General features: G+C 35.7%; 1 protein-coding gene across 2 annotated transcripts in view; it reads left to right on the top strand.

Annotated features, from left to right (window-relative positions):
• Nucleotides 1–18,698, top strand: part of WWP1 (WW domain containing E3 ubiquitin protein ligase 1) — a 111,478-nt gene that overhangs the window by 22,175 nt on the left and 70,605 nt on the right. For both annotated transcript variants that reach the window (XM_021710835.1, XM_008054900.2), the window contains exons 5-7: nucleotides 7,462–7,599; nucleotides 7,691–7,757; nucleotides 11,374–11,558. In XM_021710835.1, the coding sequence (XP_021566510.1) occupies nucleotides 7,462–7,599; nucleotides 7,691–7,757; nucleotides 11,374–11,558 (390 nt within the window). The remainder of the gene's footprint in view (nucleotides 1–7,461; nucleotides 7,600–7,690; nucleotides 7,758–11,373; nucleotides 11,559–18,698) is intronic.

Here is an 18,698-nt window from a genome sequence, read left to right as displayed (position 1 = left end):
ACAGACTGGAGTGCAATGGCCGCTCCCGGCCACTGCAGCCTCGACCTGCTGGACTCCGGCGATCCTTCCGCCTCAGCCTTCCAAGTAGCTGGAATTACAGGCATGCGCTACCATGCCCGGCTGATTTTTTGATTTCTTGTAGAGATGAGGTCTCGCTGCCCAGGCGGGTCTCGAACCCGCGGGCTCAGGCAATCCACTCACCTCAGCCTCCCAAAGGCGCGGGATTACACAAAACATTATTTCTAACTTGAGGTACCAAGGAAGCCTGCACAGTGGGAGGAATTTAGGCTGGAGTTTGAAAGAGCTGTAGGATTTGGATATGCGTATAGAGAGGGAATCCTGTGAGTGAAAGAAAAAAAAATTCTCGGTTTTTTTTACCTATCCCTTCTGATATATTTGGTTGGAGTGTGGGAATAATTTATTTGAATAGTTGTTTCCTCTATTTTTGAGTTTTTTATTTCTTCATTCTTGATGGTACAATGTGAGAAGGATCCCCTAAAACCCGGAATGTATATAAAAATTGTGTATTTAGTAATGTTTAAACTTCAGTCACCTTTAAGGTAGTTTCCATTTGATGCAATACATCTATTGAGACACTTTTTCCACTGCTCAAAACAATTTTTGAACTCATCAATTTTGGTGCCTTTTAGTGCTTCTGCTGTTTTTTGTTTCACCTCTTCTACATCAGCAAAACCTTTTTCTTTGAAGACTTTTTTCATCTGGGGATACAACAAAAAAAAGTCACTTGGGGTGAGATCAGGTGAATAAGGAGGGTGGGGCACTGGGTCATGTCGTTTTGGTCAAAAACTGCTGAACACTTGGTATGGTGTGGGGCAGTTTATTTGTGTAAATCACCCATTGTGAAATGGACGAACATGTTGAAAGAATCTCCAAAAAAAATTAGTGAAGCCTAACACAACCTCTTACAACAATGCTAGCTGGTACACTGATGCTGATGGGTCCCTGAACACACTTGCCTGGTGGGAAAGCCTGTACTACAAGGGGCCTGCCCTCCAAAAAATAACTTTGTCTTTTGTTGGGGAGTCCCCTCTCATATGCGTCATTACATTAAATAAAACCCATGACTTACCCAACATAGATTTTCTGTATTTCCCCCCCAAATCCAACTGCAGCTTACTAGGGATACTTCACATTTAAGTCCTAGTGAGTTTTCACTCCTTAATCTTCATTTGTTTTGTATGATGTACCTAGTTGGTTGATAGCCAAAGCATTTTTGCTCATGTAGTTCTCTAAGATATTGTCTTAGTACTTTTGTGAATTTAAGACATCATTTGTACTGCAGTGAACCTTCAGTTCTGTGTTCAGATCACCTGAGCACCATTCCAAACTATGGAAGTTATTTAGCTGACTCTGCAGAGATGGGTGGTATTTTTAGCGTTTCTTTGCATCACCAGCATTAAATACTGATATCTGAGATAAAATTCATTCTCTTAGCCTCACTATTTCTTAAACCACAAAGGGGGGAATATCCCTCTATTGGCACAGATAAAGCTGGATACTGCTTAAAGTGGTGAGGACAGATTTTAATCAGCAATGTTTTTGCAGTAGGGAAGAGGATCCAGCATGAACTGAACTCAACTTTGATTTGTACAGTGGTGACTAAACCTTTTAAAAGGACAATGAGGAAGTAGAGAGAAGAGACTCAGTCAAGTGGAGGCTCAGTAGAATCAGTAAAGTGAAAAATTACAGAAGGTTGGTCAGTGTAAAAGCAGGTTGGCCAGCTAGTTGGCAAGGATCAAAGTTAGGATTCTGTTCTCCCACAGAGACAGGGAAACAGATACCCTCTTGTTACTGATGATTACGTTTTAAAGGAATAGCTTAAGACACTTCTGAGTTGTAGGTGAGACAGGAAGGATTTACCATTGTAAGGACTTTCTAGTAAATGCTCTAAGAAAGGGTGAGCGGGAGCCTATCAGGTGTTGGCTACAACAAGCAATACATTATTTTGGCAGCCTTAAGCTTTCTTAAGGCAGGCACTTTAAGGAGGGTTAGGGTCATCCTAGGGATGCAGCCTTGAGCTGTTAGAAACTGGTAATGCTTGCTCAAGTCTTTTAATGTGCATGGTGGTAGTGATGGTGGAGAGTAGGTTGTGGCTGAAATCATTTGTGCTGAGAGTTTGCAGTTTTTCTAGGCCAAGGTTGAAACCTAGCCAAGAAGGCTAAGGAGGAACCTGATTAGAGCTTGGTCAAGGAGAGAATTTTTGTAACTATACTCATGGGTGAAAAGTGTAAGAATAGTGTGACTAATATATGCATTAGAGTGTATACAGAACTTTGGGATTCGATTTTGAGGCTAAGAGAACCACTTTAAACACTCCAGAGAGGAGTCAGATGCCGGCTGCTATTGTAACACTGGAAATTACACTGAGTTTTTTTATGGTGTTAATAGAACGAGAAACTTAGATTTTGCCAAATAAAGCATTTTGAAATCCATTAAGTTAATTTTAAATTGAATTATATCCTAACAGTTACTCTTTCTATTGAATGGTGGGGATATACAGCCAAGAAATGTGTCATTTATGATACTATACAGAGCATATTCAAATTTTATTTTATTTAAAAATATTTTTAAGTCTTATTTACTTAATTTGTTTGTTTATTTTAGTCTAGTTATTTGTTTAGTTTGCTGAGACTTAATTTCTGCTTTATAAATTCACTTACTACCAATACAAACTAAGATATTTTAAAATCGAAGTTTTGATCAAAATATGTCTCATGATAAAAATGCCTCTCTATTACGTCTTTAGAAAGATTTTTAGTATTGAAATTACTAGTTCAAAAGGAATGAAAAGTTTTATGCCTCTAGCTATACATTTACCTTCCTGTTCAGTTTTGCAAAATCTGCCAGTTTTTTTAAACTTCCGAGTCCAGTTACATTCCTGAAAGGTTGTACTTACTAGTACGCACAAAGTAACGTATGAGTCCATGTTTGGAAATATCTGCCACATTGATAAAAAAGATGAAGATTTTTCTTAGCAAAGCATTTCTTTGATTATTAATAAGGTCATATTAATAATCAAAGATTATTGATTGTTAATCATTTATACATCATCATTTATGATTGTTTCATGTTATTTTTGTTATTGGTTTGCTTATTTTTTTTCACTGATTTATAAGAGTTTTTACTTTTTTCTCCTAGTTAATCATTAGCCTTTTTATTTGTTATTCTGAGTTTTGTATTATAGAAGATTAATATTTATCAATTCGTCAGATTTTATTAACCTTTTGTTTTTGTGCAGAAAACTGTTTCAGGTTCCTAGAATTGATGGTTATCTATATTATTTTTTATTTTAATTTTTTATATAAATTCTGAAATTTGTTACATGGTAGGAAGTGGAAACTTAATGTTGTGAATTGTTGAGCATTAACTCATAGCATGATGTAATGAAAAGACTTAGGAATCTGAAAACCTGGTTATTATTGATGCTGTCACTTATGAACTGTGATACCTAACACACTAGTTTTGTTTCTAAAAATTGTTTTTCTCGTGTTTGTGTGTACTTTGGCCAACTTCCAAAATGACCCCTAGGCATTTGTACCTTCTGGTGTTTCACACCCTGGTGTAGTCTCCTTCCACACTGAATCAGAACTGGTCTGTATGACAAATAGTGTTGCAGAAGTAATGATACATGACCTCCAATACTTGGTCATAAAAGCATTTTAACTTTTCCTTGGTCTCTTGGATTACTCACTGTGGGAAATAAGCCACTATTGGGAAGACTCTCAAAAAACCCTGCAGAGAGGCACTGAGGTCTCCTCTCAGCAGCCAGTACCAACCTGTAAGATGTGTGTGTAAGCCTCTCCTGAGTTCACAGCCCACAGTAACTGTGAGCAGTAATGAGTGGTTATTGTTTTTACCCACTAAGTTTTAAGATAATTTGTTACTCAGTAATAGATAATTAATACATTGTTTACATAATTTTAAAAACAGCTTCAGAAGGTGATTCAGAGCTAAATATAAATCTTTGAGACACCTTAAACACCAAGATTTTTGAAGATCTTTTGTTTTCTGTGGAGACTGGGAAGGTGTATATTTTTTAATCAAATCCATGATTATAGGATAAATTACCTAATTATAAACTTGGCTCCTCAGAGATTCAGGTTGTTCTAGTGCCCTATTAAAGCTAAGGAAGAATGTCTAGAAGTAGGAGAAACCAGCTGCTGCCTTGCAAGGATAAGTTCCTTGAGGATAGTACTATATTAATCGCTTATTTTAAATGTATATTAAGCACCTACCTTCTGTAGATGCTGAAGATGCATCACTGAATTAGGTGGACAAGATCTCTCTGCTGTTGGAGACAGCAGTTCATCTGGGGAAATAGACCAAAAAAAAAATTCCTTGTGGTGGTAAGTGCATTGAAGGAAATAAAGAAGTGGTAGGGAGGCTGGTCCAGGTTTATCCTGCTTCTTCCCAGCTACAAAGACCTACACACAGTTACACTCAAATATTAAATGGATAAATATGTCTGAGTTGGTTTGTTTTTACTGTGATAGAATGATACATTTATACCTCCGACATACATATACGTACACATGTAGATGGGAAATACTTATGTGATAGTCTCTCCAGTTATGTGATTGACAGTGTTATACCTCAGTCTTCCATGTTCAGAACTTTAAAAAACTGCATGCTTCAAATAGCCTCCGACTGCAGAACAGCTAGGTCCTGGATAGAACAAATGTTTGTGGCATTGATGATTTTGCAAAAAGACAGAGATCCCGCCTTCTTGAAAAAAAGCAAAAAAAGGGAGTGCAGGGAACCAAAAAAAAAAAAAACCCCTCATAAACCATAATTTGAGTAGTTGACTCTGCTGACAACAGCTTTTAGGATGCTGAACTACTATCTAACAGCCAGATAAGGGAACTAAGCTCCGACTCCATTTGTTTAGACTCTGGAGGTGAGAGGTTACCATCAAACCTCTGGTAGAATTAAGAATAAAGCTTGACTGTATTAAAAATCCAGAGATTACCTTTAATATCGGAGAGTAAACATAAGGGAACAAGTCACCGTAAGCAGGGGTTTTCCATAAAGAACCAGATTGTAAATATTTAGACTTTGCAGGTCATATGGTCTCTCTTACACCTAATAACTTGCCAGTGTAGCATGAAAGTAGCCATAAAAAGTATGTAAATAGGCCAGGCTCGGTGGCTCAGCCTGTAATCCCAGCACTTTAGGAGGCCGAGGTGAGTGGATTGCCTGAGCCCGCGGGTTCGAGACCCACCCGGGAAACTTGGCGAGACCTCATCTCTACAATAAATCAAAAATTAGCCGGACGTGGTAGCACGTCTGTAGTTCCAGCTACAGAAGGCTGAGGCGGAAAGATTGCTGGAGCCCAGCAAGTCGAGGCTATGGTGGCCAGGAGCGTGCCACTGCACTCCAGTCTGGGCGACGGAATAAGATTCCAACTCAAAAAAAAAAAAAAAAGTATGTAAATAAATGAGCCTGGCTGTGTTCAAATAAAACTTTATTTACAAAATACAATTAATAGACCAGATTTTGGCCTCAAATAGAGGGTGGAGTAGAGGAGATATTTGAAGGGATAATGGCTGCAAGTTTTTGGACACTAATGAATAATATGAATCCACAGATTCATACCGTTCCAAACAAAAGCAAAAAGAAAGTCATGTCTAGACATATCATAGTGAAATGTATAACACCAAAGATGAATACATTTTAAAGAGGTTATATGTAAAAACAGATTATTTGCAAAGATTTATGAATTAGAATAGCAGAATTAGCAATAAAAGAAGATAGCAGAAAAATATCAAACAATTGGGAGGAGATCATTATTAATATAAAATTGCATGGCTGACAAAGATGAGAAATCAAACATTTACAGATGTACAAAAAAAAATCAAAGGATTTTCCAAGCTACTTAAGAAAGGCTTTTCTTTAGGAATCTTTTCAAACAGTTACATACTAGAAAAAAGTCAAATTGCCAAATTCCAGACACTTTAAATGGTGACAGATGACAAGAATGAAAGTGAATGTTGGTTAATATAGTGTTCTTCAGATATGGATTATTAGATAAAACTGATAGTTATACTTTTGTAGTTTATTTATATATGCTTTTGTATTTTGTCTAGTCTCTCTAATTGCTTTTATTTTGTTTTTTGATGTGTGGTGGAAGTTAAGTTTATGGTGCTATAAATGGTTAGGGTATGTATTTCTTTTTGCGAAGAATTTCTGTCCAGTGCTTAGTAATTTTAGATTTTTGTTTTGTTTTTGTACATGGATAATTAGTCAACATACTTATGCTGAATATTTGGTAAATGGGGAATCCAACCCCAAATGTATTAAATATGGGGAAAATCAAAATCAAGGACTTTATCTAAGAAGTGAAATGTTCTATGATTTCAAAAGTTGCAGAAAACTACTGAAGATCCTATTAAAGTAATTGGCCTCATTTTTAATAATAAGGTGATCACCAGTTACTTTGTTTTAGATTTGATTTTTAATTATAAACTGATAAATTATAGTTGTATATATCTTTGAGATATAGAGTGATATTTTGATATTAAAAATGTAAAATAGAATAATTAAATCAAGCTAATTAAGGTATTCATTGCCTCAAATACCTTTTTTTGTGACTAGAACATTTGAAGTTTACTCTTAGTGATTTTGAAATGAACAGCACATTATTTACTATTTTACCATGCTGTGCAATATATTTCAGAGAAAAATATTCCTGCTATCTAATTGAGGCTTTGTACTTTTGGAACCTCATCTCCCCATTTCCCCAGTTCCCTACTAGTAAGTTTTAATATATATTCTTAGGGATAGACATTGAAGCAAAGTGGCCTTGAGGTTAAGTAAGAAGTAGATGTTTTAATAATGGGAAGGAAGTATTTGACTTTATATTAAAAAAAAGTTAACTGATTGTGACAATACTTACCATTTATTGAGAACTTACTGTGTGTCAGATGTGGTACTAGAACTGTGGTTTTGCATTTGGTTCTTAAGACTGCCCCTTGAGTTTGAACTCATTATCTCCATTTTGTAATGGAGAAACAGGCTAAAGAAATTTGAGTAACTTACTCAAAATACAGTCAGTAAGAGGCAGAACTAGAACCAAACTACCTGGTTCTCATGCAGAAATACTGCCTGAACCATGGTCCTCTTTGGTAACTTGTGTTGAAGAGCAAGTTTAGACAATTGCTGTACTTATTATTTAGATATATTTGTATATTCTCTGAAGTTTATAATATGCACAGAAGCAATTAAAGATGATATTGAAAGTGTGGGGTGGGGGAAGAGGAGCTACTTAACTCCTCAAGGGATTGATCCTGATGTAGTATAGATGGGTCTGTAGAGAAAAATACAAAGAATTCCTTCTAAATGTCAAGTACTGAATTAGAGTAATTCTAGAAATGTAGTTTTCATTTTTAAAATACTTTTGTATGTGGCAAAGACTTTAAATTAGGATGTTCTTTTTTCTAGTGGAAAGAGTGAAAGAACAATTAAAACTTTCCTTGGAAAACAAGAATGGCATAGCGCAGACTGGTGAATTGACAGTTGTGCTTGATGGATTGGTGATTGAGCAAGAAAACCTTACCAACTGCAGCTCATCTCCAAACAGTAAGCTAACTTTATGTGTTTGTGAAATTTAAAGTAAAAGAATCAGCAAGAAGTATATAAAAATCTAGTTTATTTCTTTCTTGTTGTTCAGTAGAAATACAGCAAAATGGTGATGCCTTACATGAAAATGAAGCGCCTTCAGCAAGGACAACTGCCAGGTAGAATATTTTATTTTAGTATTTGTGGCAACATGATGTGACTTATTTCCCACATATGAAGTTTTAAATTTTACCTTAGATTAGAGTTTGCCACAGAATTTAAATGCTTGCATCTAGACATGTCATTTGGTTGAATTCTTGTTAAAGTAGCTTTTTAAGAGAACAGTTTTATTGAGATATAATACATATACCATTCACTCTTCTAAAGTGTACATTTTCATAATTTTTAGTATACTAATAGAATTGTGAAATCTTCACCATTGTCTAATTCAGAGCCTTTCTCTCCTGAAAAGGGACTCTGTACCCTGGAGTAGTCACTCCTCATTTCTCCCTGCTCCCAGCTCCTGGAAGCCACGAATATACTTTGTCTTTCTGTGGATTTGCCTATTCTGGCCACTTCATATAAATAGATTCATAGACTGTGTGACCTTTTGGTAGTGACTGCTTTTACTTAGCATGTTTCAAGGTTCATGTATGTTATAACATATATAGTGCTTCATGCTTTATTGAAAATGACTTTTAAAAATCTGTATTAAGCATGTTTTATCAGCAAATAGAGTCAGATACTATGGTAAAATAGGTACATATTGCTGCTTGAATTGGCATTCTCCTGTAGATCACAAGGAGATAAATGTTTTACAGATTGTGATCTCAAAAGTAAAAAATCATTATACCATTTTAGAAACTCCCTAGCATTCATATTTCATGACAATTAATAGAGGACCTCTGTTTGAAATCATTTAAATTGGAATAAATGTGTATAATAGATCAAATATAGTGGAATTAATACCTGAAAATATGAGCATATTATTGTAAAATCAACTTGTTACATTTGAAAAAACTTGTTGCTATGTGACAAAGTGTGAGCTTTGTTAATCTACAAAGCTGCTGGAGTCCAGCTCCAGCAGGTCAGGGTTTCCTGAAAGAGGGACAGCATAGGCGCAGGAGAAAAAACTTGGACACTGACTCTGCTGCAAGCAGGACAAATGCCGATTTGTTGTCTTTTTTAACTCCTTTTATACCCTACATGTTTTTTGTTTTCAAGGCAATCAGTTATAATTTAATGAACTGGACAGGCAATGTATCTTTGTTTATCCTGTTTTGATCTTAAAACATTATCATCTTAAACATTAACTATAAACTTTTAACATTTTTTAATGATTATCATTTTTTAATGTCCATATAGAATTTACTTATTTTTATAACTATTATAAGTCATTACCAAGTTTTAAGCACTATAATTATCACATAGATTAACAAGTCACACCTGTGACCTTCACACAGTAATTTGCAACTAGCTGGGGTAAAGCAACATTTTTAAGGTTTTTTAGCTGCAAGTCTGCCTGACTAGTTTTTCCTAACTTCACACCTGGTGTTTACAATCTGCGTTAATTATTTCCTGCCAGGAAGAATGAGCTTTAATGTTTGTAAAATAAAAGGCCTCTCGGGCTCAAGTCACCAGAATTACAAGCCTCCTTAACAAAGGAAAGTAAAGGCAAGGGTGCTCTAATATTTATGAGATTGTTAATTTTTAAGTATAATACACCACATGTAGAAATTAAGAAATTAAGTAAATGTAATTTTTACATTGCCACTCTTTCTAAAAATACAAACTGTAGCTTCTCAAATTTCTCCAATTAGTCACCAATTAGAAGAAATAAAATCTTACAAGTAATTATCTATCCACACCTGATATTTAAAATCTCTATTGATAATTTCCTGGCAAGGCCAATGAGTTCCCTGGCAGACATTAAATCGAGCACTTTCTGATAACAAAAGTAGAAGAAGCAAGAGTCTCAGCTGCCCAGGTTTGCTTTGTGACCCGGGGTTTTCAGCCCCCTGGACTTTATCAGCAGGAAGGCCTCCATGGCTAGCTCCCAACACAAAGCTGTTAATGTCATTAGCCCTGAATTGCCATTAAATGATTCTTATCAGACCACTTGGACAGTTAAGTATGTTGTCTGAACATATGTTTGACTTAAGTAACTATATTTAGTGTCCATACAGTTTTTAAAATACAATTTTAGATGAGTAGAGGAGCTTGAATTACTACCTATCTGAAATTGTTTATTACATAGACATACATTTTGAATTAAAGATTACTTCTGTAGTACCAGGAGGCCTTCAAATGAGTTATTTTACTTGGACTCTTGAATCACTGATTTTTGCTGGCTGACTGTGGAAGGATGTACAAATCAGAATCATTTGGGAGCTTTTTTAGGTTTTACCTGCTGAATCTTCCTAAGCACAGCTCATTCTAAATATTCAGATGACAAGGGAAAGGATGGTGGGATTCATTAATCATTTACTAATTCAACAGATACTTACTGAGTGCCTGTTTCACTAGCCAAACACTATGAATATCAGTCCTGTCCCCAATAAATTTACATTCTGGTGGGATAAAGTAGATAGTAAACAATAGAAGAAATAAACAAGCAAATTAATCATAGCAATAAGAACTATGAAGTCAATAAAACAGGACAGGGTGACAGAAGTGGAAGGGCACCTGTCTTTAAAGAGAGAGATCCAAGGAATCACCTCTGAGAAAGTCCCATGTGAGCTAAAATTAAAAAGCCAAAAATGAACCATCTAAGCAGAGTTCTAAAGGAATAGCATTCCAAGTAGAGGAAATAGCAACATCAAAGATCCTGAATTTATTTACAGTTACTATATGTTCTACAAATTTTTCTAACTCAATATAGTATAATATTTAACCTTTTCTGATAATCTCCTAGTTTTACTACCTGGTATGTAATAACTTGTAACAAACATTTGAAGACTTTTTAGCTTATTTTTCACATTCAGTAAACTTGAGATGTATATCTATTGCAAAGTAAGTAGGGAGCAGCTTGGAGAAAAATAAATGAGAAAGCTAGATGGAGGTACAGGTGGGATGATTTTCAAAAGCTTTGTTGACTAAGCAGGGGAAGGACATGATCTATGTTTTTAAAACAATCCTTATGCTGCCCTGTGGTGAATAAATAAAGGATGTTCTGTGTATTTGGAAGAGTTCAACTGATCACCTACATGATATTGCCCAACACCACTACCAAAAAACTTAAAATGTTTGATTTTATGGTTGTAGCTTTTATTTATTTGTTTATTTGCAGTTAATTAATATACTACAAATTCTTATAACCGAGGTATAATATGTAGTTGTAATTTTAGTACCTAGTACAGAATATTTGTAGTCAATATTTGCATATATTTTAGCATATTTTTCAATATTTAATAAAATTACAATAGTTTGGAATTGATTTTTATATGTTTCATATAATTTCATGAGCTTTTTGAAACTACTTTCAGAACATTTAAAATAAATTAATATTCTCAGATTTAAACATTTAAAATGTACAATTTGAACATAATTATGAGGGACTATATTTTGACTTAGTATATTTATGTATCTCACTATTTTTTAATCTGCAATCTGACTACACTTAGAACTGGAAATAATTTAAATTATAATAAAAGTGTGCCACATCTTGTTTATTACTCTGTTTACCATTATTTTACTTGAATGTTAAGAACTCAGTAAATATTTCTTATGAAATTCCTGATGAAAAGTTGTCTAATTGTACTAAACTCATTGAAATAAGGCATTTTTTTTTAAAAGGTTGGCTGTTGAAGGTACTGATGGAGTAGATGATCACGCACCTGCAAGCACTCTAGTCCAAAACTCTTGCTGCTCGTATATAGTTAATGGAGACAACACACCTTCATCTCCACCTCAGGTTGCTGCCAGACCCAAAAATACACCAGCTCCAAAACCACTCACATCTGAGCCTGCCAGTGACACTGGTAAGCATGGCTATTTATGACACCTTGTTCAAATGAAAACTAAAGTAAGTTTATTTATCTATGCCTACACTTCCCTTATTGTGCAGTCTTTCTTAATCTTCTATGATAGGAATTTAAAAATTACAGTGCTTGAAATTTTTGTCTAATTTAAAATTTCTAGATTATTTAGGAAGATATTACAAAAATATATTAGAGATCACAACACATTTCACTAAGCAAGTGGTTATATACTAACTAGATTCTTAGGCTTTACGCCACAAAAAAACTATCATATATAAAAGATATTTCTGGAAGAACTTTAGTGAATTCATTGATTTGTTAGTAAAAGTTGTATGAATGGTTCTTTCAGCCTGTCTATCAGTATACAATTTTTTTTTTTTTTAATTTATGTTTTGAGTTGGACTCTCACTCTGTCGCCCAGACTGGAGTGCAGTGGCCGCTCCCGGCCACCGCAGCCTTGACCTGCTGGGCTCCGGCGATCCTTCCGCCTCAGCCTTCTGAGTAGCTGGAATTACGGGCACGCACTACCACGCCCGCTAATTTTTTTATTTTATTGTAGATACGAAGTCTCGCCTGCCCAGAGCAGGTCTCTAACCCTCGGGCTCAGGCAATCCACTCACCTCAGCCTCCCATAGGCGAGAGATTACAGGCTGAGCCACTGAGCCTGGCAATTTTTTTTTTAAGTTGGAGTCTCACTCGTGGCCCAGGCTGGAGTGCAGTGACACGCTCACGGCCACCCCAGAGTCAACCTGCTGGGCTCCGGTGATCCTTCCACCTCAGTCTTCCAAGTAGGTGGAACTACAGGCACGTGCTGTTTTGCTGTAGAGATGATGTCTCACCAAGTTGCTTGGGCTTGTCTCGAACCCGCAGGCTCAGGAAGTCTATTCACCTCGCTCTCCCAAAGTGCTGGGATTACAGGCTGAGCCACAGAGCCCAGTGATATTTCATAAATTATTTTTTGTTTGGTCTTGACATGTTAACTCTTTAAGATGAGTCTCCTGAAACTCAAACATCTTAGGACTTGTTTAAGATTACTAGCACATATGCTGGGGATAGAATTGAAATCCTAGTCTTCTGATTCTGGAAAGTATGTTCTTGCCTGTTTGTCTATTTTTTGGGAAAGTATTCAAAAGTAGAAACATGTAAAGAAGCAATCCAGTAATTGCATTAAGTTCTCGGGCTTACAATAAGTCTTAATTGTGGGGGAATGTTTACCAAGAATTATCTTGTTTACAAGATAGTTTGTGTAAACATTGAGAACTGACATGTGAATGATGTTTTAAAGTTTAATTTCTTTAATAAAGCTGTCCTTTTAAAAAATAGAAGTGAACTTCATGACAGTTTAATCCTTACTTGAAATTTTAAGGTAAAAATAAAACATGTGAAGAAGTAGAAATGAAACTCCATCATAAATAATTTCCATGACATTCATAGTAACTGTAAGGAAACCTAGGACAATTTAGATAGTAATAATGATAATAGCTAACATTTGTGCCATACATGTTCTAAATAGTGAATATCTGTTAATTGACGTAACTAGCAATAATAACCCTGAAATAGGTAGTAGTATTTTTTTCTTTGATGAAGGAACCTGAAGCACAGGAAGTAGAAGAGCTGTAGTTGACATCCAGCTGCTTTGTATGGCTCTTGACTCTGCACTTTGCCTTTTTCCTGTTCACTTTGGTGTTTGTGTTTTTTATAGGGTTTCAAAGCTGTACTGTTCGTTTTTTATACTGGTAGGCTTCAAATAGTATTCCCCCAATCTTTTCATCTCTTCTAATTATTGTTGTTGGTGAGATCTGACAAAAACAATGCAACTGTTATCATTCCATTGGCTTGTTTACAAAGGCTTCCAGAACCTACTCTTTTGGTAGCAACCACTTACCTGATGTCTTTTGGTATGACTGCTTATCCCTTCATAGGAGGATGAATTCAGGTATCTTTTTAAGGAATGGGTAATCTCTGTCTTTTTAAGGTGGTGGTGTAAAATGACATTACTTTTTCTAATCAAGGACTTCAAAAAATAAGTTTCTGTTGTTGGAGGAGGAAGGGGTAGGGGTGTGCATATTCTGTGTTTAACATATTTCATGTCTTTAATCTTATAGCCTACATTTCCACAATCCTGAAATTGTTGAAACCAAAAGGTGTTTTTATTTTTATAGACTCATTTGATAGCAGACAAACTAGAACTGACACAAGGCTATCTATAGGTTTTTATCAAGTTTACTATGCTTATCTCTACATTTTGCTACATGGTGTTTGATCACATTGAATGGCCCTCAAACTCACACGAGTAGTAGTATAGTAAGTATAGTGTACAGTATATATGCTATTACCTTCCTAAATTCCAAAAAGGTATGAATGCTGGAACGTACCTGCCCTAACTAAATGTTTCAGATGAGAGATTGTGGACCAATACAGCCTCGTTCTTTTGAGTCTTGATTAAGGGGATCCATTTGACAAGTGTAGTTGCTTGAATATTGGCAGCTATTTTAGGCTTAAATGGGAAGCAGTCACAATGGAGTAACAAAATTAAGTTTTAGTTTCTGACAAGATTAGGGTCTAATTGCGGCTTACCCACTTACCACCTTAACTTATAACCTTAAACAAATTTAACATCTTCAAAATTTAACTCACCCACTTATAAAAATATGCTAATACTCAGCTACCTTATAGGATAGTTTTGAAAATTGCATACAATAATAAATCTAAAACATTTACTTTAGTCCTTGGACCGTGGAAAATATTTAAGACAAATATTATATTATTCTTTACTTTGTTCCCCTGCCCCTAACTTTTAATGTGAAATAACTCTTTCTAATATATAATTATTGTTTTATTAATAAAATAGATCAGAGCTCAGTGTGATAGGTTTTAGGCAGAAGTGATCTCGCAAGTTTATTAGACTTTTTTCTTAGCTTTTTATGTTGAAGTATTATAAATATACAGAAACTTGCAAAGAAATGTACAGAGAGGTACATTTTATAATGTACAGAGAGGTACATTTTATATGAAGTATTATAAATATACAGAAACTTGCAAAGAAATGCACTAGCCTCCCCCAATGTTAATATCGCTTATAACTATAGTAGAATATAGAACAGAAAACTTACATGGATACAATCCACAGAGCTTTTTCACTTTTCACAGTTCTACCTGCACTGTGTGTTTGTGTACGTGTGCATGTTTGTGTGTGTGTGTTTATTTCTGTACAATTTTTTCACACATGTGGCTTCATGTAACTGCTACTGTAGTCAAGATACAGAATTGAGACCGGGCACAGTGGTCCAAGCCTGTAATCCCAGCACTTTGGGAGGCCGAGGCGAGAGGATTGTCTGAGCTTAGGGGTTTAAGACCAGCCTGGGCAACTTGGTGAGACCTCATTTTTACAATAAATAAAAAAATAAGCCAGGTGTGGTAGTGCATGCCTGTAGTTCCAGCTACTTGGAAGACTGAGGTGGAAGGATTGCCTGAATCCAACAGGTCGAGGCTGCAATGGCCGTGAGCATGCCACTACACTCCAGCCTGGGCAACAGAGTGAGACTCTGACTCAAAAAGCAACAACAAAAAACAAAAACACAGAACTGCACCATCACCACAAGGCTCCCGCATGCTTAACCCTCTTTAAAGCTATATCCACTCTCAGGTGTGAATTGACTTTTATTTTTATTTATTTATTTTTTGCTAATTTTCCATTTTATTTATTATTTTAGAGTTGTGGGGTCCAAGTAAGGATTTACTACATAAGTAGGTTGCATGCAGGTCAAGTTTTGACCTCTAACTATCCCTCTCTACCCCTGACAGTGGATCAGATACCCAGTGTGTTGTCATGTGGTCCCCTGCCTCCTCCCTCCCTCTCTCCTCTGCTGTGTCCAGTGTCTGCCACTCTCACTCTTGTGCCAGTGTGACTAGTGATCAGGGCCCACTTATGAGTGAGAACATGCAGTATTCAGTTCTTTTTTTCTGTGATAGATTGCCTCATACGATGGTCTACAGCTGCATCCAAGTTGCTATGAAGGCCATGATTTTGTTGTTCTCTGGTTGTGTAATATTCCATCATGTATATATACAGCTTTTTTTTTTAATCCAGTCTACTTTTGATGGACATCTGGGTTGGTTCTGTGTTTTTGCTATTGTGACTAGTGCTGCAGCATATATGCATGTACAGGTGTCTTTTTGGTAGAGCAATTTATGTTCCTCTGGGTACTTTTTCAGGAGGGGGCTTGCTAGATTGTACGGAAGCTTGATTTATGTTTCTTTGAGGAATTGCCACACTGTTTTGCATAGAGGTTGAACTAGCTTACATTCCCACCAGCAGTGTGGAAGTGTCCCCTTTTCTCTGTAACTGCACCAGCACTTGTTTTTTGTTTTTTGTTTTATTAATGATAGCCATCCTTACCATTGTTAGGTGGTATTTCACTGTAGTTTTAATTAGCATTTCTCTGATGAATAGTGAGGTTAAGCATTTCTTCATGTGTTAAGTGGCTGCGTGTATGTCCTCTTTTGTGAAGTGTCTGGTCATGTCCTTTGTCCACTTTTAATGGTTTTGTTTTGTTTTGTTTTGTTTTTACTTTCAATTCATTTAAGTTCCTTATAGATTCTGGATGTCAGGCCTTTGTCTGATGCATAACTTATAAATATTTTCCCATTTCATGGGTTGTCTCTTTATTCTTTCACTGGTTTATTTTGCTGTGCAAAAGCTTTTCAGTTTGACAAGGTCCTACCAGTCTATCTTGGCTTTTGTTGCAATTGCTAGGACTTAGTTATGAATTCACTGCCTACTTCAGTATCTAGAAGGGTGTTCCATATGTTTTCTTCTAAGATTCTTATAGTTTGAAGTTTTCATGTATGTCCTTGATTCATTTTGAGTTGATTTTCTTACATGGTGCTGGGTGTGGGTCCAGTTTCATTCTTCTGCATGTATCTAACAGTTTTCCCAGCACCATTTGCTAAATATGGTTTCCTTTCCCAGTGTTTGTTATTGATGACTTTGTCAATAATGAGTTGGTTGAGGGACTAAGTTTTTATTTTTCTGTTCTGTTCATTAGTCTATGTGCCTATTCATGTACGAGTACCATCACATCTTGATTACGATAGCCTCGTAATATAGTTTAAAGTCTAGAGTGTGATACCCCTGGCTTTGTTCCTGTTGCTAAGGATTTCTTTGGCTATTCACACTCTTTTTTGCATCCATATGAAATTCTGTATTGCCTTTTCTAGGTCTTTGAAAAATGATGTTGGTTATTTGATAGGGGTCACATTGAATCTGTAGAAGGCCTTGGTTAGCATGAATATCTTGACATTACTGATTCTTCCAATCTATGAGCATGGGATGTTTTTCATTTTTTTGTATCATCCTTAATTTCTTTGGAAAGTGTTTTGTAGCTCTCATTATAAAGGTCCTTCACTTCTTTGGACAGGTGGATGCCAAGGTATTTCATCTTATTTATGGCTACTGTGATTGAGATTGTTTTCAGTCTGTTTGTTGTTGGTTTGTAAAAACACAACTGTCTTTTGTCATTGATTTTTGTATCCCAAGACTTTACCAAAGTTGTTTATCAGTGTGAGGAGGTTTTTGACAGACTGTCTAGGGTTTTCTATGTATAGAATTATATCATCCACAAAGAAGGATAACTTAACTTTCTCTTTTCTTTTTGGATACTCCTGATTTTCTCTTGCCTGATTGCTCTGGCTAGGATTTCCAATACTATGTTGAATAGGAGGAGTGAGAGTGAGTAACCTTGTCTTATTCCAACTTTTAGAATATTTCCAGCTCTTGTTCTAGCTTCTGCCATTAAGCATGATATTGGGTGTAGTTTTGTCATAAATGGCTCTTATGGTTTTGAGGATGGTTCCTTCAATACCTAGGTGAGTGAGGGTTTTTATCAAGAAGAGGTGCTAGATTTCATCAAACGCTTTTTCTGTGCCTAATGAGATAATCATGAAGTTCTTCTTTTAACACCTGTTAATATGCTGAATTATATTTATGGTCTTGCAAATGTTGAATCAGCCCTGCAGGAATGAAGCCTGCCTGATCATGGTGGATGATCCTTGTGGTGAGTTTTGGATATGATCTGCTAGAATCTTGTTGAGAATTTTTGTTTCTATATTCTTCAGGGAAATTGGCTTGTAATTATTTTTCCTTGTTGGGTCTTTACCAGTTTTGGGTATCAGGATGATATTAGCGTTATAAAATGAGCTAGAAAGAATTTCTTTCTTCATGATTGCCTGGAATACTTTCAGTAAGATTTGAATCAGCTCTTCCTTGTCTTGTAGAATTCAACTGAGAACCCATCTGGTCCAGGGCTTTTTTTGGCAGGGAGTTTTCTTATAACTGAGTCTGTTTCCTGGATTGTTGTTGGTCTGTTTAGGAATAATTTCGTCTCATTTCCACCTTGGGAGGTTGCGTGATACTCCATTTCCTCTAGATTTTCTAGTTTATTTGCATACAGATGTTTATAGTAATCTGATAATGTTTTGAATTTCTTCAGAGTCAGTTGTGACCACCTTTTTCATTTCTAATTGTGTTTATTTGGATTTTCTCTTTTTTCGTTAGTCAATCTGGCTAGGAGTCTATTTATCGTATTTATCTTTTCAAACACCTGATATTTGTCTTATTGATCTTTCTATGATACTTTTGTTTTCTATTTCCTGTAATTATGACTGTAGTTTAGTAATCTGTATTTTTCAACTGAAATTAGGATTTAATTGTTCTTGTTTTCCAGCTCTATTAGGTGTGATGGCAGGCTGTTTATTTGTGCTCCCTCTATTTTCTTGATCTGAGCATGCAATGCTATAAACTTCCCATGCAACACTGTTTTCATAGTATCCTAGAGGTTTTGATATATCTTGTCTTTGTTTTCCTTTTTTTTCCAAGAATCTTTATTTCTTCTTTTTTTTTATTATAAAGATGTAGGGTACAATTCAGGGTTAGGTATACAAACATTGATTATACAAATACCCTTGTTGATGAGGTATGCCCCTCCCTCCCCCAGCAGTTTCACTTAACTGCCAATCACAACCCCCTCCCCTGACAGTTTCCGCTACTGCCAATCACTTTCTTATAGTATTATAATTGTTCAAGGTCCGCTTATGAGTGAGAAAATATGGTACTCTGTTCTTTGTTTCTGTGATAGATCA

The sequence above is a fragment of the Carlito syrichta genome, unplaced genomic scaffold (genome assembly GCF_000164805.1).
Source record: "Carlito syrichta isolate Samal-C Ts95f unplaced genomic scaffold, Tarsius_syrichta-2.0.1 Scaffold301606, whole genome shotgun sequence".
Classification (NCBI taxonomy): Eukaryota; Metazoa; Chordata; class Mammalia; order Primates; family Tarsiidae; genus Carlito; species Carlito syrichta.
The sequence above is the reverse complement of the archived record's forward strand: the minus strand, read 5'-3'. Positions and strand labels throughout refer to the sequence as shown.